The sequence below is a fragment of the Euleptes europaea genome, chromosome 1, assembly GCF_029931775.1.
Source record: "Euleptes europaea isolate rEulEur1 chromosome 1, rEulEur1.hap1, whole genome shotgun sequence".
Classification (NCBI taxonomy): Eukaryota; Metazoa; Chordata; class Lepidosauria; order Squamata; family Sphaerodactylidae; genus Euleptes; species Euleptes europaea.
In genome coordinates this window covers 113,522,940-113,547,143 of record NC_079312.1, presented here as the reverse complement: position 1 = coordinate 113,547,143, position 24,204 = coordinate 113,522,940, and the positions used below count along the sequence as shown (strand labels likewise).

The 24,204-nt window shown below is 45.1% G+C and overlaps 1 protein-coding gene across 1 annotated transcript in view; it reads right to left on the bottom strand.

Annotated features, from left to right (window-relative positions):
• Positions 1–24,204, bottom strand: part of RTBDN (retbindin) — a 128,015-nt gene that overhangs the window by 12,711 nt on the left and 91,100 nt on the right. The window contains exon 2 of the mRNA XM_056867294.1: positions 2,687–2,861. Coding sequence (XP_056723272.1) covers positions 2,687–2,855 — 169 coding nt within the window. The 5' untranslated portion in view covers positions 2,856–2,861. The remainder of the gene's footprint in view (positions 1–2,686; positions 2,862–24,204) is intronic.

Here is a 24,204-nt window from a genome sequence, read left to right as displayed (position 1 = left end):
TCGGCTCCTGGTCTTGTTTTGGCCGAGAGAATAGAGCTTCTCCATCTTCTGCTTCCAATTATATAATCTATTTGATTTCTATACTGGCAGTCTGGTGATGTCGTGGTACAGGCGAGGAGCGAGGGCTGTAAGCGTAGTCTGGGGAACAGTCCAAGGTCATTCACAGTGAAGGTAGAGTCCGAGATATCAATACAGGCAAGGGAAGTCCAAAGCGTTAGTCAGAGCCAGTCCAGGAAGTCAGGATACCAGGAATCCAAAGGATAGCAGGTAAACAAGGCAGGTACTCAAGGAGGTTGGTGACAAGTTGCTTGCACAACAGCCAAGCCTAACTGATGGCTTAAATCCCTTCCCCTGCTGCTGTAGCAGCCAGCTGATGCTGATGAGGCTGAGTTCACAGGTGGTGCTTCAGCCCTGCTCTTCCTCATCACTGCTACTGGGGAGGTTCCTCTGTAAAGCCTTCTGCCTAGCACTTTGCCGTCTCTGCTGCATTGCCAGACGGACCTGTTTTCTTCTCTGCTCCAGTGGTCCTGGCGAGGCCTCTGGAGACACTGCATGTTGCAAGGTGTCAGGTCCAACTGGAGTCCTTGAGCTGGCTGGCTGCAGACATGGTGAGTCATCTCCTGACCTTGGCTGATCCTCCACTCCGGCAAGCTGTAGGCCCTGTGGTTGTTCCTGTGGGACTTCTGCCTGAGGATGTCCCTCTTCGTCAGAGGAGGTCTCTGCAGGCTGACTCATGACAGGTGATCTCCATGTATACAATCGTCTATTTGGTTGCCTGAAACATGTGTTTGCAATGAACAGATTGTTGTCTTCACAGAATTCTATGAGGCGTTCTCCTGCTTCATTCCGTGCTCCTAGCCCAAATCTGCCAACAACATTTGATTCTGCTTTGTTTCCTACGTTTGCGTTCCAATCACCTATGATTATCAGCATATCTTGTTTAGGTGTGTGATCAATTTCTTCCTGAACACTGGCATAAAAACTTTCAATTTCTTCCTCATCAGCATCTGTAGTTGGGGCATAAACTTGAAGGATGCTTATGTTGATAGGCTTTCCCTGAAGTCTGATTGATATTATTCGGTCAGACTTTGCATTATAGCTCCTGACTGCCTTTGCTACATCTTGCCTCACTATTAAAGTAACTCCGTTTCTTCTCTTTTTGTCATTCCCTGAATAAAACACTTTGTAATTTTCTGACTGAAAATGTCCTAATCCAGTCCACTTTAATTCACTTACTCCCAGGACTGAAATGTCCATGCGTTCCATTTCTTGTTTAACAATTTCAAGCTTACCCTGATTCATGCTTCTCACATTCCATGTTCCTATTATATGCGTTGTACAGCTTCGGACTTTCCTTTTGCATCTATTCATGTCAACCACTGAACGTCCTTTCGGCTTTAGTCCAATCGCATCATTAAGAACAGCGCTACTCGTACTTGTCCTCTGCTCTACCCCAGTAGCAGATTGAGTGCCATCCGACCTGGGGGTCCCATCTTCCAGCACTATATCTTTTTTCATTTTGGATTGTCTCATCATAGGGTTTTCAAGGTAAAGGTTGGTCAGAAGTGGTTTACCAGTGCCTTCTTCTGCGCAGTACTAACCAGAGTTAGCCGTAGTGGCACTGCCGTTGTCTATGAAAGATCTTCCGCCAGTGTCACCTTCCACTACTGCTGCTGCCCAGTAGCTAACCTTCAGGGATTCCTCTACCCCCATCCCCATTGGAACTGCCTGTTCTCTTCTGCGGATGTGGCCATTGATCCCTTAAGGGGGTGGATGCATCTTCGTCTGGTGTCTCAGCTGTGACATTCCATCTTGAGTGACTCTGCTAGGAGTTTAGTCTCTTGATAGAGTCTAGACCCCTTACGGTATTGCTCTCAGCTTCCCTGACACTCACAAACCCCTTCACCACGTTAAGGTGTGCATCCAGAAGGGCCATTGTTTAATACATCATGTTTAATACTTATGCTCTGTTCAGAAGCAGCTTCATTTCACATTTCTGCAATCCTATCACATTGCTTATTCGATGTATCATACTTTTGATCGTACTGCTTTACAGTGTGTAATCTGTAACCCACCTTGGTCTCAGTGAGAAAGGTGGGGAGGGGAAGAGAAGGTGATTATAAGCCACTTTGAGACTCCTTGAAGGTAGAGAAAAGCAGAGTATAAAAACCAACTCTTCTTCTATAAATAATGTAGAATAAAAGCTAAAATAAAAAATATAGGGCTTTTTCAGCAGAAGTGCCAAGGTTCTGGAAGAGGCTACCAACAGAATATGGACTATTGCCTCCCTACCTTCTTTTCATAGGATGTTAGCCATGGTTCTGTTTAAGCAAGCTCTCTGTTGAGTTCTATGCTGCTGATAGGGTTGCCAACCTCTAGGTATTAGCTGGAGATCTCCCGCTATTACAACTGATCTCCCGGCAACAGAGATCAGTTCCCCTGGAGAAAAGGGCCGCTTTGGCAACTGAATGCTATGGCATAGAAGTCCCTCCCCTGCCTAAACCCCGCCCTCCTCAGGCTCCACCCCCAAAATCTCCAGGTATTTCCCAACTTGGAGCTGGAATCCCTAGCTGCTGATCAGTATGCCCACTTTTGGAAGTCATCTTTTTGTCTGTACTTAATTCCTTGTTGCAGAGGAAAGCAGTCTTAAAAACAATCTTTTAACAACTAAGCAATCTATACTTACTCTCTCTATAGAGATGGCAGGTGCCCAGGTGTCCTTCTGGGCTTGGACTTGCTTTGTGCTTCCCTCCAGGCAAGCAGCGATCCTCCATGCCCATGGCACCTGCCCACAGCACCACCAAGGCCCAAGCCATACCCATCATCCAAACGGGGCCACCAAAACCACTTCTCATGGCTACCTGAGAAGAAAAGACAGGGGTGGGGAATGACCGAGTCGGTTCAGTCAGAATATCTCTTTGTTTATTCTCCTTGGCACTGCTTGAAGGAAAGACATACTCAGGGACATGCGAGGGCAAGTCCCTCAGCCTTTCATCTCTATCCCGTTTCGACAACCCTCCCAGAGCCTCTCTCTGGCCCATGATAAGCCACAGCGGAGTCCTGTCTGAAGCCTTTCCCTTTGTCCATTGTTTTAACTTCAGAGGGAAAAATCTCCCACAGCTGCTGCTAACTCCCTCCAGGTCATTCAAGGCAATGCCAGCTGCAGATGACTCTTCAACCACCAGATTCGGGCTAGCTGGCCTAGGCAGCACCAGATGCTCCTTCCCTCTCCCATGAAAGTTGGTCAAGGCCTTAATAACAATAGCTCACAAACTGTACAATGTCAATCTATATTTATTACACAGAAATGTACAAATCTGTAACCCATTTTTTTTTATATAAGCAAGAATGGTCTCTGGTAAAGGTTTAGCTGGCAGGTAAGATTTGTGTTCTGGGATGCTAACATTTAAGCTGGCCTCTGTGTCCATGTTTTTTTTAAGTGGCTCGATCTGAGGCAATGAGCAGGTGATAAATGTTTATTTCCATACTGTAAAAAAGCTTCATCTGCTAATTCTTGCATATCATGCCACTGCTGAAGGCACAGCTGCAGAAGACAGCTGAAGAACTGACACCCCCCAGGATCTTCCCATGATTTATTTACTGCTACTGCTTCTTCTTCTCCTCTGCACGATGAAGAAATGAAAATACGGTAGCCTGAAAGTTATCAATGATCCTAAACTGTCCCATGAAGTCATAACGCTTTGCCTAGGACTTCATCTCTTAGTTGATATCTAAGGGAGATAAATAGCACAGAGGCAGATAAAGTGGCACATGGAGTATGGAGTGAATCCTAGACATCAGGTCTACCAGACTGTCCTACATCAGCGTTGCTGAGCCACTATCTAGGACTAACTGTGCTGCTTTGGACAAGTTCCTGTATGTGTCGGCTATCTTCTGGAATTCTCATCCATGAGAAGAATGTAGTGTTTAAAAATACTCAAAAAATCATACAGTCACAGGAAAAGTCAAGGCCTAGAAAGGAAGTAAGGATTCTAAACAATGTTTAGAGAATTGGTTTCTACTAGGGTTGCCAACCTCCAGATGGCACCTGGAGATCTCCCGCTATTACAAGTGATCTCCAGACGACAGAGATCAGTTCCCCTGGAGAAAATGGCAGCTTTGGAGGGTGGACTGTATGGCATCATATCACTGCTGAGGTCTCTCCCCTCCCCCAAACCCTGCCCTCTCCAGGCTCCACCCCCAAAACCTCCACGTATTTCCCAACTCAGAGCTGGCAACCCTAATTTCCACTCCCTGCTAAACTGCTCTAGGTCAATTCTCAGATCATCATATGTTTCTCCTCCTCAAATCACACACTTTCTACAATCTGAACCCTTCAGCCACTGAAGGGGATTAAATCACACAACACTATGGAAATAAGGAGACCTCAATTTCCCATCTTAGCTGTAAATACAAAGATTCTCTGCCCTTGATTTCCTGGCAGTGCAAGAGTATATATCGGATTTCTCTTGAAAAAGGAAGCACGTGAAAGTGAAATACATTTAATCCACTCTCACTGCTGCTTTCTGCTGTGTCTTGGAGAAAAATGTGCCAAGGGGCAAAAATATCACCATAGCAAGAACTTTCTGGGCAAAGTGACCTCATCTTTCCTTTTACTATGGCTGTTACTGCACCAAGTGCTTACAGCTGAATTTTGTCTTTGGTCCCAAGGGGGAAATCAAGGCTATGCCCTCTGGCTTCCTGGCAAAGCCTGTGCCACAGAGAAAGTGGGCTCTGGTTGACTTGCAGGTGGTAAAGAGCACATTCCTTGGGGATATCTACTTCAGTGAAGATAAACAGGAGTCTGGAGGCAACTTCAAGACCAACAAAAAATTATTCCAGCATTAACTTTTATGGGCATGGGCTACAGCCCACTTCTTTACACACAATGAGTGGCTCCTTACTAGGCAGAATTTTTCTGCAGAAAATATAAAAAAATTAACAAATAGCAAGGTTACAAGGCTATTAAAATGCAGAATAAAAAGCAGTGTAAAATTCAAATCTAAAAATAAAATTGTTTAAATTGTTTTTATGTTTCTGTATGCGTATTTAAGCTTGGTTTTAATGGGCATGTTCTGTTTGGTTTTAATGGGCTTTTAAGATGTCTTTTTATTATTGTAGATCTTTAAACTGTTAGCTGCCTTGGTGGCCCTGATGAGGGCAGAAAGGAAAGGTATCAGTTTTGTAAATAAATAAAATGTGGTCTTGATTAGATTTGAATAGGTTTTGGGGAAGGGAAGGTGATTGTAAGCTGGTTTGATTCTCCCTTAAGTGGTAGAGAAAGTCAGCATATAAAAACCAACTCTTCTTCCTCCTCCTGTCCTTGGCACCTTGATCTTGTTCTTCATCTATTGTTTTAATACCCCTACATAAAATGACTGTATAGTGTGGATCCCATTCACTGCATCTGAAGAGGCTGCATCTCTAGCCCATAGATGACATTTGGTTAGCCTTTACAATGCCATGCGACTCCTGTTTATATTTGCTGAAACTGACTACTGTGGCTAATTTCAGCAAGTTGGCCTAATCTTTAACAATAGGAGGTGAAACACCAGCTTTAGAGATCACAAGCTCCATAGGGAAAGGGGTAACCTTGGATGCTGGGAAACAGACTGTCAAGCGGAATCTGAGAGCAAGCCTTCTTTCAAAAAATTTTTTAAGGCCAACAGGTAAAGCCCAATTCCTTAGGGGTTTCCAGTCTGGGCCACAAAGAACATGTTTGTACTTGGATATAGGGACTCCACACATACGTGGAGGTATGTGGAGTCCCTATATCCAATTACAGGTACAATTTATAAGGGGATAGAGAAAGGACCCAGTCATATCACAGGACCTTTGATCTCCGAAACGTGTAAGCAGAATCCCATATCAAACCTTTTCTGCCAATCTATATGTCATTTATTAATGTGTGACCATTTAGAACAAGTCTTCAAACCAATTATTAATAGAGAGTGTGGCATCTTTGCCTCAGTTTACACATTCAAAATCTTCCCACATGGATTTGCCCCATCAGTGCAGCCTCATGGTGGAAGAAATGCTGATCCTCAATAGCATAGAGCAGGGATGTCAAACATAAGGCCCGTGGGCTGGATCCGGCCCCTTGAGAGCTCTTATCCGGCCCGCAAGCCAGCCGAGGCAGCCACCCCCTCCAGGCCCGATCTGGGCTGGCGAGGCATGGCCCGGCCCAACCAAGTGACATTTATGTCATACCCGGCCCAGAAACAGAATCTGATGCCAGACTCCTGGATTGTTAGGCGATTATATGCTCCAGTCCTTGAGACGTAAAGGTGGCTGACATTGAACTGTGGCCCTCAGGTGGCCTCACTCTGATTCATCCTTCTTATTCCCTGGCTAGGTGCCTGGAAAATACTTGTGACCTCAATCCCAGCGAAGATTAGAGGAAGGCCTCCAAGAAGTTGGCTTCTAGTCCTAAACAACCCCCCATCTCTCCCTCCTTCCTCTTTGGCTGACTGTAGTCAGGGAAAGAAGACGGCAACTGTGTAAAGTTGTCAATGCGTTCCATCCAACAAAGCCCCCCCCCCCCATGGAAGGTGCTTGCGGACGCGGATCTTTCTCACCTCCTTCCTCTTTCTCCAACACTCCCCTGAAGCATTCAAAAAGCTAATGCTGGAGGCACTGGGAGAGAGGGGAGTTGGGAAAAAAAACCCATCTTGCTGTAGTGGAGAGGAGAGTTGGGCAAAAAAACCCCATCTTGCTCTTGTGACAGCAGAAGCTCTACTGGCAGAAGAAAAAAAGAGGAGCAATTTTGCCCACTTCCCTTCCCTCACTGCAGCTGTTGGGCCATTTTAATACTGGGTTGGGGCTCCCCCCCCCCAAAAAAAGGTGCCTTTTTGATGATTTATTTAGAACATTTTTATGCAGCCTCTCCAGGAACCTGTCCAAGGTAGCTTACAAAACCAAACCAAACATTAGAAGATATAAATGAAAACCCAACATAAAGTCCCAACCCAGTATTAAAATGTAGACCACAAGAACAGACCACAGAGAGCTCAAAACAACAGTAAACAGACTAAAATAGTGTTTTAAAAAACCAATCTCTCAATTAAAAGCTTTGGTGAACAGAATCATTTTGGCCTGGTGCCTAAAAGAAAGCAACGTAGGCTCCTCCCATTCCACGAGCAAGGTGCCATTACTGAAAAGGCCCTGTCTCTGGTTACCACCTGCCTCAGCTTTATTTATTTATATTATTTATAATCCGCCTTTCTCACTTGAACTCAAGGCAGAGACTCTGAAGGTGGAGGCACAGAGAACAAGGCGTGTGAGCTGGATCTTAACTGGTAGGCTGGACAATGTTTTCCCCCATGTGAGCTCTGTAATCTCCAGCACCAGCATCCTGGATGTTTCAGGAGTTAGTGGGGGGAAGGGGAAGGGCAGGAAAGATCCAAAAGTATCCTTGTAGTCATGATTCACTGAATGCAAACCTGAATAAACCCTCAACCAATCAACATGCACCTAACATTACAGAAAAGGTTTTCAGAGCCCCAGCAACTTTGCTTTGGCCCTGTCTTTATCCTCCCCCTTTCTTCTAGCACAAAAAAACAAAAACAAAATATAATGGCTTTAACAATTTCCTCCCACTGCTTCACAATCTAATAATGAACTTGTACAAATGAAACCATAAATTATGCTCGATGCGATTCCTTTTTTAAACTCTACGTACCATACAGGGATATGTATCAATTTGTACATGTGATAACAAATGATCGTTCACACACGGAGACATCCCATTTACTCATAGCAAAGGAACAGAAAAGAATATGCTTTCATGAACCAGCACATGTAATTTTAAATTTACAGAATATGCAAATATGTGGAATTAATAATGAGCTCTGTGTTACTTGGAAGCTTTTACACTCTTTACACTAACAGAAGTCGCTCCAGTCAATTATCAATTTCCTCATTTTGTTTCTCTTATTCTTTGGGTACCAATTAATGGTCCGTGCTTAACTTAGGATAGGGCTGTCCAACACATTCATTCAAATAATTAGACTTGTACTAAGAATTCCTCCCCCTCCTGTTATTTGAGTAGGACCGGGGTGGATATTCTCAGTACGACCAGGGTGGTGGTTTTCAGTACAAGTCTGATTATTAAGTAGCTTGGGCATGTAGACTTGGGCAAGCACCCAATATGTTTTAAAATATACTGAATTGTGGAAAATTGATTTTCATCACCCTTCTTCCCTCTCTTCTTCTACTCCTAGGTCATCTCATTGCAGAAGCATCTTCCCCTTCTCTAGCCCTGGTTGTCGATTCTGGCTTCTTCCCTGACAACCCCCTCTCTGTTTGTAACTGGTACAACTAAGACTAGTGAAGCTCATTCAGGAAATTGGTAACTCTACAGTGCAATCCTAAACATGGTTAAAAAGTAAATGCCATTTATCTCGATGGGGTTACTCCCTAGTAAGAAAGTTCAAGATTGTAATCCCAATCAATGAATCAGGTGAGTTTTAGCCACTTAATTATCTAAAGCCTTATATGCAAAAGGCACCTCTGAAGAGGCATTCCTGGGTGAGTGAGAAGTGGAGGGGGGCATATCATCTAAAATGGTGCGTTCTTGCTGTCTGTCTACAGCCTCTGGAAATCCTTGTATTAAAACAATTAGCAATGTGGGGGAGTCTATTGTCTGATTCATTTGAGGCATCTTTTTAGTTGATCTAAAGGATGACAAAACAGCTAATCTATCCTATTAAACGATTAAACCCTGCAGCCCTTGACTAATTTATAGTCTAGATCCCACATTAGTATTTGCTGAATTGAACACCTTCCTGCAACCCTCACAACAGTAGGCTTCTTGCCACTCAGGAATAGTCGTTGGCATACTGGGCTGTAACTCCCTTGAAGGTAAAGAATGAACTCTGCAGGATTCTCCATCCTACAATCAAAGCTGGCCAGGGGAAAGACTATGGCCATTCATGCACGGGAGGTTTTCCCTTGGATTTGCCACTCTTTAGATGCACATTTTCCCCATCCAAATTCTCAAGGCTCAACCATAAGCCCCCATGCAGAGTTCTGAGAATTCGGATGGGGAAAACGTGCATCTAGAGAGCGGCAAGTCCAAGGCAAAACCTCCCGTGCATGAATGGTCTATGACACTTCCCCACACCGCATGGTGGAAAAAAACACCAAAAAACAAAACAGGAATCTAATGAACACTCAACATCTTTATAGGCTACAAAATCCCGCATGCAAGGGGATAATATAAATAATATATAATAATAAAGAATAACTGAACCTGAAAACTCGCACCCCGTTCCTACACCCCCCCCAACCCCCAGATCGAAACTCCCCGACACAACCCGCTTTAAAACGACCCGCATTTTGACCGCTCCAAATTGCAAGCGCAGCGCGTGGAAGGCGAACTACTCCACGGGGAGCGCTCGTCCCGATCCGGGCTCACCCCGCTTCTGCACGGGGCTCGTTTGGGTCGCAAGGTGCCGCGCCAGCCCCAAGCGGAAGCCTTTGCGCACGAGCCGGGCTCGCCGGCCCCGACCGACCTACCTGGGAGGGAGGTCTGGCAGGGCGACGGGGTCCCCTCGAGTCCTCTTCTTTCCTCAGCCAGACGAGCCCGGCTCTCTGCTCAAGGGTGTGTGAGTGTTGTGTGTATAGGGAGGGGAGGGTGGGGTGTCTCGGCGGTGCTCCCGCTGCTTGCTTATCCCCGCGCAGGAATAGAGCCGAGCCGCCGCCTGCTGCAGTAGACGCCAGCCCCCCCCCCTTCTCCTTGCAAGACGCCCGTCGGCTCTCAGGTCTTCTGCTGGGGGGAAGACAGGCAGGCGAAGCTCGACGGCCAGGAGCCAAAGAGCCGCTTCCCGCCGCGTGTGTCCGCGCGCGTGGCGGCCGCCGGCTGCGTCGCTCCTCCCCCCAATGACCGCTCTTTCGCACGGAGGGTGCCAGGCGCGGGCCGGGGCGATGCATGGCCCTCTGAAGGCCCCAGAGGGGGCGGGGCCTCGCCGGCTACCCTCCAAACGCTGGACCGCGCCCTCCGCTTTTAGAGTTCTCGGCAGTGGCGGGCTGGCCGGCGGGTCAGCTGGCCCGAGGGCAAGTGGGCCCCTGATGAAGCGGGGCCCCTTAAACATTCGCCAATCTGTTCAAAACGTTCATGACCTTTTAGTGGCTTGCAAATATAATAGATAGGTCCAATACTAGGACTGTATACAACCAACATTTTAATTTTAATGACCTTTTAGCGGCTTGCAAATATAATAGGTAGGTCCAATACTAGGACTGTATGCAACCAAAATTTTAATTTTAATGACCTTTTAGCGGCTTGCAAATATAATAGATAGGTCCAATACTAGGACTGTATGCAACCAAAATTTTAATTTTAATGACCTTTTAGCGGCTTGCAAATATAATAGATAGGTCCAATACGAGGCCTGTATGCAACCAAAATTTTAATTTTAATGACCTTTTAGCGGCTTGCAAATATAATAGGTAGGTCCAATACTAGGACTGTATGCAACCAAAATTTTAATTTTAATGGCCTTTTAGCGGCTTGCAAATATAATAGGTAGGTCCAATACTAGGACTGTATGCAACCAAAATTTTAATTTTAATGACTTTTTAGCGGCTTGCAAATATAATAGGTAGGTCCAATACTAGGACTGTATGCAACCAAAATTTTAATTTTAATGACCTTTTAGCGGCTTGCAAATATAATAGGTAGGTCCAATACTAGGACTGTATGCAACCAAAATTTTAATTTTAATGACCTTTTAGTGGCTTGCAAATATAATAGATAGGTCCAATACTAGGACTGTATGCAACCAAATTTTTAACTGTACCTTTTCCCCCACGTATGTATTTTATTTATTTCTTATAAAAATTAAGTGATCGCCTTATGGTTGTGGGTGAGCCCCCCCCCCCCCGCTTCCGACTCATGGCGACCCTATGAATGAAAGTCCTCCGAAACGTCCTATCTTTGACAGCCTTGCTCAGATCTTGCAAATCGAAGGCCGTGGCTTCCTTTATTGAGTCAATCCATCTCTTGTTGGGTCTTCCTCTTTTCCTGCTGCCCTCAACCTTTCCTAGCATGACTGTTTTTTCCAGTGACTCTTGTCGTCTTGTGACGTGACCAAAATACGACAGCCTCAGTTTAGTCATTTTAGCTTCTAGGGTCAGTTCAGGCCTGATTTGATCTATAACCCACTGATTTTTTTTTTGGCAGTCAGCGGTATCCGTAACACTCTTCTCCAACACCACATTTCAAAGGAATCTATTTTCTTCCTATCAGCTTTCTTCACTGTCCAGCTTTCACACCCATATATAGTAATAGGGAATACGATGGTATGAATTAATCTAGTCTTGGTGGCCAGTGACACATCCTTACCCTTCAAAATATTTTCTAGCTCCTAGCAACCAGTATTTTCAGACCCAGTCCACCACTGGTTCTCAGGATAGTCCCGGGGCTCCTGAAGCAGATTTTGCACCCGCAGAATAGCAGCGCGCTGTCCCTGAATACAGGGGGCTCCACAACCTAATAGCAGTGAATTTGGGTAATCCTTAAAAACAACCAAAACAAAAACTAAGCCCCATTGCTAATGGCAATGTGGTGTAGTGGTTAAGACTGTCCGAGTAGAAGACCCGGCTCTGAATCCCACTCCTGCCATGGAAGCTTAATGGCTGACCTTGGACCAGTTCTCAGCATACCTCAGAGTTGGGTTGCCAACCTCCAGGTAGTAGCTGGAGATCTCCCGCTATTACAACTGATCTCCAGCCAATAAAGATCAGTTCACCTAGATAAAATGGCCGCCTTGGCAATTGGACTCTATGGCATCGCAGTCCCTTCCCTCCCCAACCCCCGCCCTTCTCAGGCTCCACCCCCAAAATCTCCAGGTATTTTCCAACCTGGAGCTGGCAACCCTACTCATGGGTGCCGTGAGGATACAATGGAGGTGAGGAGAATGATGTAAGCCACTTTGGGTCCCCGCTGGGGAGAAAGGCAGGGTAAATGGGGTGGGGCTGAGCATCTGCTTGGCATGCAGAAGGTCCCAGGTTCAAGTAGGTGATGTGAAAGACCTCTGCCTGAGACCCTGGACAGCAGCGCTGAGTAGACGATACTGACTCTGATGGACCAAGGGTCTGATTCAGTAGAAGGCAGCTGCATATGCTCATAAATAAATAAATCTTGTGACAATATATTCTACAAAACAAATTATACCTTAGGTGAAAACTTTCCCCCCTTTTGTTTCTACTGTACAGCATTGTGGGAGCACACCTAAGCAAGTCTACTTGGAAGTAAATCTAGGGTTGCCAACTTCCAGGTACTAAGTACAGCAAGGGCTAGTAGTATAAATCAAGTACAAAAATATATACTAACAAAGTGTATTAAGTGCAGTGAGTGACATACAAAACAAGAATATATACACACAATCCTATATAAACTGTCCCATAAGGGTACAATTATCAAAATTGTATGGGACAGTTTATATAGGATTGTGTGTATATATTCTTGTTTTGTATGTCACTCACTGCACTTAATACACTTTGTTAGTATATATTTTTGTACTTGATTTATACTACTAGCCCTTGCTGTACTTATTTCCTTACCTGTGGTATCAGTACAGAGGTGTTTATTTTGGTTGCTCAACCTCCAGGTACTAGCAGGAGCTCTCCTGCTATTACAACTTATCTTCAGCCAATAGAGATCGGTTCACCTGGAGAAAATGGCTGCTTTGGCAATCTAGACTCTATGGCATTGAAGTCCCTCCCCAAACCCCCACCCTCCTCAGGCTCCACCCCAAAAAGCTTCCCACTGGTGGCGAAGAGGGACCTGGCAATATTTTCAATGAGACTTACACCCAGGAAAGTCCTTAGCCTATCAGGGGTCCTCAATGTGATGCCTGCGGGTGCTACGGTGCCTGCCAACAGCTTTTCTGGTGCCCGCCAAGGGTTTTTATAGAAAGTGGGCAGGACCAGGTGGAGCTTGTACCTAACAGTGCTTCTGAATGGCTGCATGCATTAAACAGATCTTCTGGGGGTGAATGAGGGCAGGGTTAGACGAGGGACTTCAGTGCCCTAGAGTCCAATTGCCAAAGCAGCCATTTTCTCCAGGTGAACTGATCTCTATTGGCTGGGGATCAATTGTAATAGCAGGAGATCTCCAACTGGTACCTGGAGGTTGGCAACCCTATTGCTCCCTGATACTTTGTGGTTGGCTCTACATCCTGCAGCAGCTATTTTGTGATTGTGCCCTCCACTCTGTGTCAGAATTTCAAATGTGCCCAGACATACAAAAAGGTTGGGGACCCCTGGCCCATATCATGCTCCTTCTTCTGTAGAATAGATAGTTGGTACAGGAGGGACAGGTTGTAGCTGAGTGAGGGGCTGGTTATTGGAAAAGTCCTCTGTCTCTCACATTCTGTTAAGCTGCAGAGTTAGGGTTGCCAGGTCCCTCTTCGCCACCGGCGGGAGGTTTTGGGGGCAGAGCCTGAGGAGGGCGGGGTTTGGGAAGGGGAGGGACTTCAATGCCATAGAGTCCAATTGCCAAAGCATCCATTTTCTCCAGGTGAACTGATTTCTATCAACTGGAGATCAGTTGTAATAGCAGGAGATCTCCAGCTAGTACCTGGAGGTTACAATGATAGATAGGTAACAACTGTGCCAGTATTAACGTAGTTAAAGTACCTGGAGGTTGGCAACCCTATGCAGAGTTAGAAGAGCATGCAAGGAACCCCTGGTTTGTGCCTAGGAGGCATTCATCCTAACGTGGGAGTCCAAGATGTATGTATGTTAACTGTGGTAGTGAAGAAAATGTGTTCAGCGGCTCCGTCTTCTACATTTACAAAAAAATTAAACCCTGCTTACCCCACCATCCATGGTGGCTCAAATTGTCAACAATCCACATGTTCTCTAGCCTTGACACCAGCCGTCAAGAACCATTGCAAATATAAACTCCGATTCAGATTAAGCCTTGAGGACCCCAGGAAAACTGTTTAGCTTCCTGGATATGACAACCCAGGTTATGAGACATGCTGTTATTTGGGGGTTGGGAGCCCACTTCCAGTCGGTCTCTGTGACGGAAATGTTATAATTTATTCATAGCTGCATGTGCCAGTAAGATTCGAGTTTTATGAGAGGGGAAGGCAGTTGAGCAGCTTGGCTGGAAGGTTAGAGAGTGATGGGGGCCATTACCAGGTTTAGATTATAAAGCTTTTAATAGATTTCTTTAGACTGAGAAAGAATGGTTATAGAAACAGGATGAGCATTTTCTCTATGTGCAGCCAGGGATTAGGTAGGGAATTAGATTCTTTGTGTCGTTTCAACAATTTATGTATCGGGCCTGCCTGAATGCTAAATATAGCCTTTACCTGCAGAGTATTTGTGTGTGGAGGCTTAGCCCATGCTGAGGCCTGAGTCTTCTTTTGAGGGCAGGCTACAGAACATGAGCATATTCTAGACGTTAAATAGCGTATCAGATATTCCTAGGATGTGTGTGGGGGGTCTAATTAAGAAGGTGACCCTGGCCTCAAAGTAGGATAAACGTTTCCTGGGGACCTCCCCAATTAGTAGGGATGCCAACCTCCAGGTGGGGCATGGGGATCTTCCAGGATTACAGGTCATCTCCAGACCATAGAGATCAGTTCCCCTTAGGGTTGCCAACCTCCTGGTGGCTGGAGATCTCCCGCTATTACAATTGATCTCCAGCTGATAGAGATTGGTTCACCTGGAGAAAATGGCCACTTTGGCAATTGGACTCTATGGCATTGAAGTCCCTCCCCTCTCCAAACCCTGCCCTCCTCAGGCTCCGCCCCCTCAAAACTCCAGGTATTTCCCAACTTGGAGCTGGCAACCCTAGTTCCTCTCGAGAAAATGGATGCTTTCGAGGGTGGACTTGATGGCATTGTACCCCACCGATCTACCCCCAAATCTCCAGGAGTTGCCAACCTGGACTTGGCAACCCTACACACACACACACACACCCCGGTGGCCAGGGGTGACCTGGCAACCCTACCAATTAGGTCACAATCTTATTAAAGATTATTTAAATAATCACCAGGAAGTAAGAGAAAAATTGTCTTATGACTATTTCCTCAAAAGGAGTAGCTCTGCAGCTCAGTTGTATTCTGACAACAAAGCTCGAATCTCTAAGGCAGAACAAGTCAAGGGTGATTTAAAATGCAGTTAAAAATGAAATAATGTGTAAAGAAAATAGCTAAAACCAGTGTGGTTCAGATGGATTCGTATCTGGGGTTTGTGTCCTTTCTCTACCAGGGCTCACTGCGGTCTTGGTCATTACCCATTGCTATGGCTCCATTCCCAATCTACAACATGGTAACAGCAGTGGCCTACCTCCCAGGGTTGTTATGAAACATAGCAAAGATTGTACAGAATTTTTAAAGTACAAAATAAATAGTCGGGAAGTAGATTCTTAAAGCATCACATTCTATGGTCAGCCACCTTTAATGGTCCTATCATAGATAACTACAATAGAGTGGCTGGCATTAAATCCACTTATTTTGTTTGATTATAAATGGAGTAAAGGCATCCTTGCTCTTTCCTATTACATTTTCAAAGGGTATTCACTGTGCTACTGCTGCTACTATTCTAGCCTAGGGTGACAGCTTCTTACTGCTTTGATGGCTGATTTGCAAAGAGCCTGCGTCTGGGTTCAAGGAGTCAACAGGGATCAGGAAAAACAAGACCTAAAGATATGGGCAGATCCTTCCATCCTCCATGCCACGTGCAAAGCCTGTCTTAAGCCAAAGAGGCAGTCTTCTAAAAATAACAATTGCATAAAGTGCAATGAGTTGTTATTGCACAGTTGAAACCGGGCAGATAAAAGGGCAAGGACCCCTGAATTTGCCTCCCCTCCCAGAAATGAAAGTGGGTGTAGAAGGATCTGGAAAAGAGAGAAGAAGCAAGGACCCCTGGATTTTCCTGCTCATTTCTGGGAGGGGAGGCAAAGGGAAATAGGTTATAATAACTGGTGACTTAATCGGTCTGGGAAGCTGGGACTTTTGAATGTGTGTCCAAATTTCATATAACAGTAGGGTTGCCAGGTCTCTCCTCACCACCAGTGGAAGGTTTTTGGGGCAGAGCCTGAGGAGGGCAGGGTTTGGGGAGGGACTTCAATGCCATAGAGTCCAATTGTCAAAGCGGCCATTTTCTCCAAGTGAACTGATCTGTATTGGCTGGAGATCAGTTGTAATAGCAGGAGATCTCCAGCTAGTACTTGGAGGTTGGCAAGGGAATAGTTAGAAAACCTTCCCTGGAGGTTTTTAAGAGGAGGTTAGATGGCCATCTGTCAGCAATGCTGATTCTGTGACCGTAGGCAGATGATGAGAGGGAAGGCATCTTAGCCATCTTCCGGTCGCTGGGGGTGTGGGGGTTGGACTAGGGGGTGTGGGGGCTGGACTGCATTGTGCAGGGGGTTGGACTAGATGACCCTGGTGGTCCCTTCCAACTCTATGATTCTAATCTATGAAAAGAAGGGAAGGTGTGGCAAGGGAAGAGTTAGAAGGGAAGGTATGGGGAAAGGGTAAGTAAGAAAAACCTCTGGCCTTTGATTTATTTGGTTCTTATTCTGGTTCCTGTTTTTATGTACAATCAATTTGTGACCTTTTAGCATCTACATGCACGACTCACATAATTTGGGCTTTCATCATAGCCCCTGCCCTGTTAAAATTCAATTTAGTGCTATACTTCACAAGTCCCATTAAACCCGAGGAGCCAGATTAATGGGATAGGTATATATCTAAAGAGCTTTTCCAGACAATTTGTTTATAGTGCTATATTACTCATTTCTTGTGTGGGTTTCTCTAAGTACCACTTACATTGCAAGATATTGCCTTTCCTCAGCACAGAGCACAGCGCTAGCTTGGAAGCCACTGCTGGTGTCAATACGGCAAGAGGGTGGGAGGAGCTATCAGAGTGAGAAACGCTCACGGCACCGGAATTAGCCTAGAACATAGGATTTGCTCCATAATCCATCCTACGGCATCATGAAACAGTTGTTTACCTCCTATACAATCAGCGAAGACATTTGTGGAAACCTGCCATGAAGGGAACCATTCAGTGATAATTTATTGGCATTATATGGAACATCAGGTTTAAGGACAGACTTTTAAGGTATTAGCTAGAAACTTTGCATAAACCATTAAATAGGCTTCATTATTTGGTATTTTTTATCCACTATATATCCTAGATAATTTCTGGTCTTTTCATTAGCCAGTCATAGGGAATGCTCACTCTCTCTTTGCCTTATCTCCAAAGATGAAATATGATTTATCTTCACTACTATTTGACATGCACCTTAATAGTCTGAGAAAACATCGTTCCTGTATTTGGGGGAGAGAAGCAGAAAGTGTCTGACTCTCCTCTGTCACATTGATTATGATGTTTACAATGCTTTAAATAGCTAAAGAGGCAGGGGGAAAGGCAAGCTTGTTAACTGAGCTGCAGTTCTTGCTAATCTTCAGGATATTGGCTATGCTGACTGTTCTTTCACCTACACTGTTCTGCCTTCCTTTGCAATCAGCAGGAATCACCTTTGAAAAAGAGTTCTCGTGAATTCCTCTATGGAAGAGCTTGGACCAGAATGACAGAGGATGCAGACTGCTCTTTCTCTGACTAGATCTTAAATCTAGCAACTGTAGCTGATGCCAGTCTATGGTTGTGCTGGAGCATAAATGACCTTCAATTACAGCTTGGGGCCAGGTGTGTGTGTGTGTGAGTCCTGAAGTTCTTGGTTCAATATGCCATAAACTCGCAGCAGCAGTTCCAGGCAAACTACTCTTTCTTATGCTCCCATCCGTATTAAGAGAATAACAATACTAGCCTATGTCACAGGGATGTTGTGAGAATAACAGGAATAATTGAGGTGTAGATTTGTATGATTTTCTATTAAACTCATAATGATGATAAGAACATAAGAAAAGCCATGCTGGATCAAACCAAGGCCCAATCAAATCCTGCAGTCTGTTCACACAGTGGCCAACCTGGTGCTTCTAGGAAGCCCACAAGCAAGATGACTGCAGCAGCATTATCCTGCCTGTGTTCCATAGCACCTAATATAATAGGCATGCCCCTCTGATACTGGAGAGGATAGGTATGCATCATGACTGGTATCCACTTTGACTGGTAGCCATGGATAGCCTTATCCTCCACGAACATGTTGACTCCCCTCTTAAAGCCTTCCAAGTTGGCAGCCATCACTACATCCTGGGGCAGGGAGTTCCACAATTCAACTATGCGTTGTGTGAAGAAATACATACTTCCTTTTGTCTGTCTTGAGTCTATCACCCTTCAGCTTCAGCAGATGACCCTGCATTCTAGTATTATGAGAGAGGGAGGAAAGGTTCTCCCTGTCCACTGTCTCCACACCATGCATAATTTTATAGACCTCTATCATGTCTCTGCTTACTCACCTTTTTTTAAAGCTACACAGCCCTAAGCATTTTAACCGCTCCTCATAGGGCAGTTGCTCTAGCCCCCAGATCATTTTGGTTGCTCTTTTCTGCATGATGTAGGATGGAGTCTGTTTTTAGCGCTTGGATCTTTCTGCTGTTGATGCTCTCCCATGCAAGGCTTTAGACAGTGATTGCTTTCATGTCCTTGGTCGCCTATTAAGTTCCAAAAGAAAAGTCCTCAGGCTGCAACCTGTGTTCTCAAATATCATTGGCTAAAATGTACTGGCCCAGGCTAGCCTGATCTTGTCAGATCTCAAAAGCTAAGCAGGGTCAGCCCTGGTTAGTATTTGGATGGGAGACCACCACGGAATACCAGGGTTGCTGTGCAGAGGAAGGCACTGGCAAACCACCTGTTCGTCTCTTGCCATGAAAACCCCAAAATGGTAGGGTTGCCAGGTCCCTCTTCGCAACCGGCGGGAGATTTTGGGGGCGGAGCCTTAGGAGGGTGGAGTTTGGGGAGGGGAGGGACTTCAATGCCATAGAGTTCCATTGCCAAAGCGGCCACTTTTCTCCAGGTGATCTGATCTCTATCGGCTGGAGATCAGTTGAATTAGCAGGAGATCTCCTGCTACTACCTGGCAGTTGGCAACCCAACAAAAGGGGTCGCCATGAGTCGGCTGCGACTTGAAGGCACTTTACACACACAAAATGATTGTCATGCTTTTCCGGTGGGAACTATTGTATCGAAAAGCCTTAGCAAGGGTCCTCAGTGTGGTGTCTGTAGGTGCCCTGATGCCCACTGACACCTTTCCTGGTGCCTGACAAGTATTTTAAGAAAGTGGTCAGGGCCATGTGGGGCTTTTGCCCAGCAGGGCTTCTGGCTGGCTGTGCCGATTTTTAAAGAGCAGCTGCCACCACAGCATAAGGATTTTCATTGCATGACTGAAGGAAAGCTTTCTGTATTCAAGGAAGTATTTTAAAATATATTAATTTTAAAATTCATCCTGGTAAAGAGCTTCTGCTGAAAATGTTGAAGTTACTATTAGACTTATGCATGACCTCACTCCCTAATATTTTGTGATTGGCTCCACCTCCTGTGACAGCCATTTTATGGTTGCTCCCACCACCCTGTGTCAGAACTCCAAAGGCACCTGCTAGTTCTAAAAGGTTGGGGACCCCTGCCTTAGAGGAAGATAATGTCAGACATATTTTAATATCTGGGTCCATAAAATTGTATTTTAAACAGATAGGAGCTGGAATTGTTTATGAATTAAAAATTGCTTTCCAGAAACTTCTCAGGATTCAGTCTGCTGGGATTTACACATAGTGGTAATACATTTCATGAATATGTAACATGACCTTGCCTCATGCTACCTTTGAAGAATAACAATCACTGTCAGGGAAATGCTAAAATTCCAGAACTTGTGGGGAAATAACAATTTTTGGTTTACACACCACTCTAAAGTAGTCCAGATAGTAGGTGATTATGTAGTATTTCTTAAAGATAATTTCGTTCTTCATTTGAAAGTGCTTTAAAGATATGTGTGTGTGTATGTATAATTCAATGACTATTTTATTTGGTTTTCTAGGGGAGTAAACTGCCCAAAATTAAAATGATGAGAGCCTTTTAATAGAATCCAAGCAACCAATATGTCGTTTATTCCATTTTCTAGAATCTGTGGTTTATCTAAGGGAACCCTCTGCACAACACCCTTAGGATGATCAGTTCAAGAGATGAGTTGGAACTTGTGAATGGTTTCATCTTACAGAGGGAAATTGAACTCGATGGTAATATTTTTTAATGATTGCAGATATCCCCCCTCCATTAGCCTTATGGCGTTGATCAAACAGTCCTTGAAGGTCTGATACACATCTGCCTAAAAAGAAAGATGCCCATATGGAGAGTAGAGACAGACTGCTGTAAACAGGCCAAAGCACCTGGTAGGTTCAAGATCCCTCTCTCTCTCTCTGGGAATTTTAGGTAGGTTGTGCATAGGATTGCTAATTGCCAGGAGGGGGAAAAAAGTCTGGTCCTTTTTTAGAGGCTTAATAGGATGTTATTTACCTCCATGCCTTGAAAAGCTTCAGCTGCCAATTTCCTCACATTAAGCTATTAAAGGGATAGGACTTGTTTTCCCAGGTCTATTGGGAATCTTACACAGAATGGACTAGAATCCATACCTAGTGTACTTCTGACTGGTTCCAAGGCAGTCCAGACTGTGCAGCTGTGGAGGTAGCCATTCTGGATACACGATGAGCCCCTACTTCTCCTCCCTCTGTTGGATGCTTTGTTGACTGGACATTTGTACCCTTGCCTTCAGAACAATGCCTTTGCCTGGCTCTGCTCACATAGATAGCAATAGCCCTGCTTTAATCTCTCACTATCCCTGACCTGGATGGTCCAGGCTAGCCTGATCTCGTCAGATCTCAGAAGCTAAGCAGGGTCAGCCCTGGTATTTGGATGGGAGACCACCAAGGAATATCAGGGTTGCTGTGCAGAGAAAAGCACTGGCAAACCACCTGTTAGTCTCTTGCCATGAAAACCCCAAAAAGGGGTCGCCATAAGTTGGCTGCGACTCGACGGCACTTTACACACGCACAGAATCTCTATCTTTGGCATCTTGGCCAGTGTTTGGATGATTTGGCCTTCTAGTACTATGTTTTATATTGAATACTCTTGTGTGTGCTAATTCTGCAGCTCAGATATTTGTATTACTCCCCTCAATAAATTTTGTTTCTATTTTCACTCTCTCTGGTTTCTTGTTGTTCCTTCCAAGCTTGCAGAGCTGCCTTGCCACTTTGTCAGAGATCCCTTATAGCGGTTTGTGTGGGTCACTGCCCAGATTGGGAGCGTTCCATTAAATTGTGCAGACCCCAACCCAAAAGCTCTTAGGAGAAAAGGGTTTTCGTTCTTGTGCTCCATATACTTAGTCTGAATTTGGGCTCCATGTGGAAGGTAAAACACATCCACACTGGCATGCATCAAGAGTACTGTCTGCTCTTCAGCAATGATAACACAGATGCCATTTCATTTTTTGGTCCTTTTCCCCTCAAAACTGAGAGTTTATTGATACAATCCTGAAAGCAGCCAAGGACTTGTACAGATAACTGTCCATGGGTTCTGTGTGTGTGTTAAGTGCCGTCAAGTCGCTTCTGACTCATGGTGACCCTATGAATGAAAGTCCTCCAAAATGTCCTATCATTGACAGCCTTGCTCAGATCTTGCAAACTGAAGGCTGTGGCTTGCTTTATTGAGTCAATCCATCTCTTGTTGGTTCTTCCTCTTTTCCTGCTGCCCTCAACTTTTCCTAGCATGACTGTCTTTTCCAGTGACTCTTGTCGTCTCATGACGTGACCAAAATATGAAAGCCTCAGTTTAGTCATTTTAGCTTCTAGGGTCAGTTCAGGCTTGATTTGATCTATAACCCACTGATTTGTTTTTTTTGGCAGTCCACGGAATCCGTAACACTCTCCTCCAACACCACATTTCAAAGGAATCTATTTTCTTCCTATCAGCTTTCTTCTCTGTCCAGCTTTCACACCCATACATAGTAATAGGGAATACGATGGCATGAATTAATCTAGTCTTGGTGGCCAGTGACACATCCTTACACTTCAAAATCTTTTCTAGCTCCTTCATGGCTGCCCTTCCCAGTCTCAATCTCCTGATTTCTGGGCTGCAGTCTCCCTTTTGGTTGATGGTGGAGCCAAGGAATAGAAAGTCTGGAACAATTTCGATTTCCTCATGGTCAACCTCGAAGTTGTGTAATTCTCCCGTAGTCGTTACTTTTGTTTTCCTGATGTTCAGCTGCAGTCCTGCTTTGGCACTTCCTCTTTTAACTTTGGGCAGCAGTCGTTTCAAATCTTCACTATTTTCTGCCAATAATGAAGTGTCGTCAGCATATCTCAAATTATTAATGTCCTACTATTAATGGGTTCTACTGCGGGTGAGAAGGGCTCAACCCAGAGATTCTGTCTTTAAGCTGAAGAAGTCGCCCAGTTTATTCGCCCAGCCTCGCTCCACCTTAGCCCGCTCGCAGAAGCCAACAGCAGTCCCTTTGCTAGCGTGAAACGTAGGCGGGTCTCCGTCCGAAGACGAGGGGGTGACGTCACGCCGGTCCCGTTGCCCCAGGCAACTTCGCTCCGGCCCCCTCATCGCCCGGAGGCGCAGCCAGTCATCAGCTTGGCAGACGAAGTCGGAAGTGACGTCCGGGTCAGTGAGCGACAGACGCAGCATCCGGAAGCAGTTCAGGTGAAAGGAACGGAGTCTGAGTCGTGGGTAAGGTTGGTGTTCTAAGCGGAGGGGCCCAATAAGGGCGGCCTTAAAAAACAAAAGCACTCGTAGGCTCGTCTGTGGGAATGTGGAAGGCTCAATAGGTGCTGCGGAAGGAGGGGGTTTTGCTGGCCTAGGGAAGGTTTAGTTGCTCTTTATTCGGCATTGATAGCGAACTGGAGAAAAGTCTGACACAGCTGAAGATTTTTCAAAAAGGGCAAGAGTCCAGTAGCACCTTAAAGACTAACAAAAATATTTTCTGGTAGGGTATGAGCTTTCGTGAGCCACAGCTCACTTCTTCAGATACAGTTGTATCTGAAGAAGTGAGCTGTGGCTCACGAAAGCTCATACCCTACCAGAAAATATTTTTGTTAGTCTTTAAGGTGCTACTGGACTCTGGCCCTGTTTGACTACTGCAAACAGACTAACACGGCTACCTACTGTGAATTATCTGAAGATTTTTGTGCGTGTGCTTTTAATAGTAGTTATTAAGCACCTCGTTTATAGGTCTAGCGGCATGAGTGGATGTAAAAGGTGATGGGTTCAGTTCCCCAGAGAGTAGTTCGTCCTGGGAGGAAGGGTGTGCGTGCTCACCTTTAGTAAATGCTATATGTGGAAGCTATAGTTCATGGGAAGAGCATCAGTTGGTTCTTGTAGGTTATCCGGGCTGTGTGACCGTGGCCTTGGTATTTTCTTTCCTGACATTTCGCCCACAGCTGTATCAAAGGTAATGTGCTAATCATTGTCCTGTAAGTATCAAGATAATGTGCTAATGAGGGTGTGGTATGTTAATATGGAACCATTGTATCACAATGGTTCCATATTAACATACCACACACTCAGCACATTATCTTGATACTTACAGGACAATGATTAGCACATTACCTTTGATACTGTTTGCAGGACAATGATTCAGCTCAAACCCAACCCCTTTCTGACTATATATTACTCTTCCTACACACTTGACACTGAGAGACATTGTCCTTCAGTGTTACTCCTCTGAAGATGCCTGCCACAGCTGCTGGCGAAACGTCAGGAAAGAAAATACCAAGACCACGGTTACACAGCCCGGATAACCTACAAGAACCAATGAACTCTGACCGTGAAAGCCTTCGACAATATTCAGGTAGAGCATCAGCTTTGCACAAATTCAGTTCTGGGCCTGTGCAGTTAAAATCATCTGCAGAACAGGAAAAGTCTGCCTGCGATCCTGCAGAGTTGTCTGCCAGCCAAGGTAGAATGTACAGGGATAGATGGGCTAGTGGGTTGGGTTGGTATGAAGATGATTAATCATCTTCAATAATGTATTCGTATCATGCTTCTGTTAAAGATTCAGGATGACTTTTCAAAGCCAGTATTTCCTAGCTTGGGAAGGGAGTGACAGGTTTTGTCCTGAGCATGATAATACTTTGTGTTGGGAATTCTGCTTTGTCAGAGTGAACTGCAAGCATGCATTAGTCATGAAGATGGATGGGAATTGTTGATAACCAATACTGTGGCTAATATTTAGTTGTTTCGACCCTGGTTGTTAGTTGTTGCAGTGTGAAAAGCTGCCATAATTAT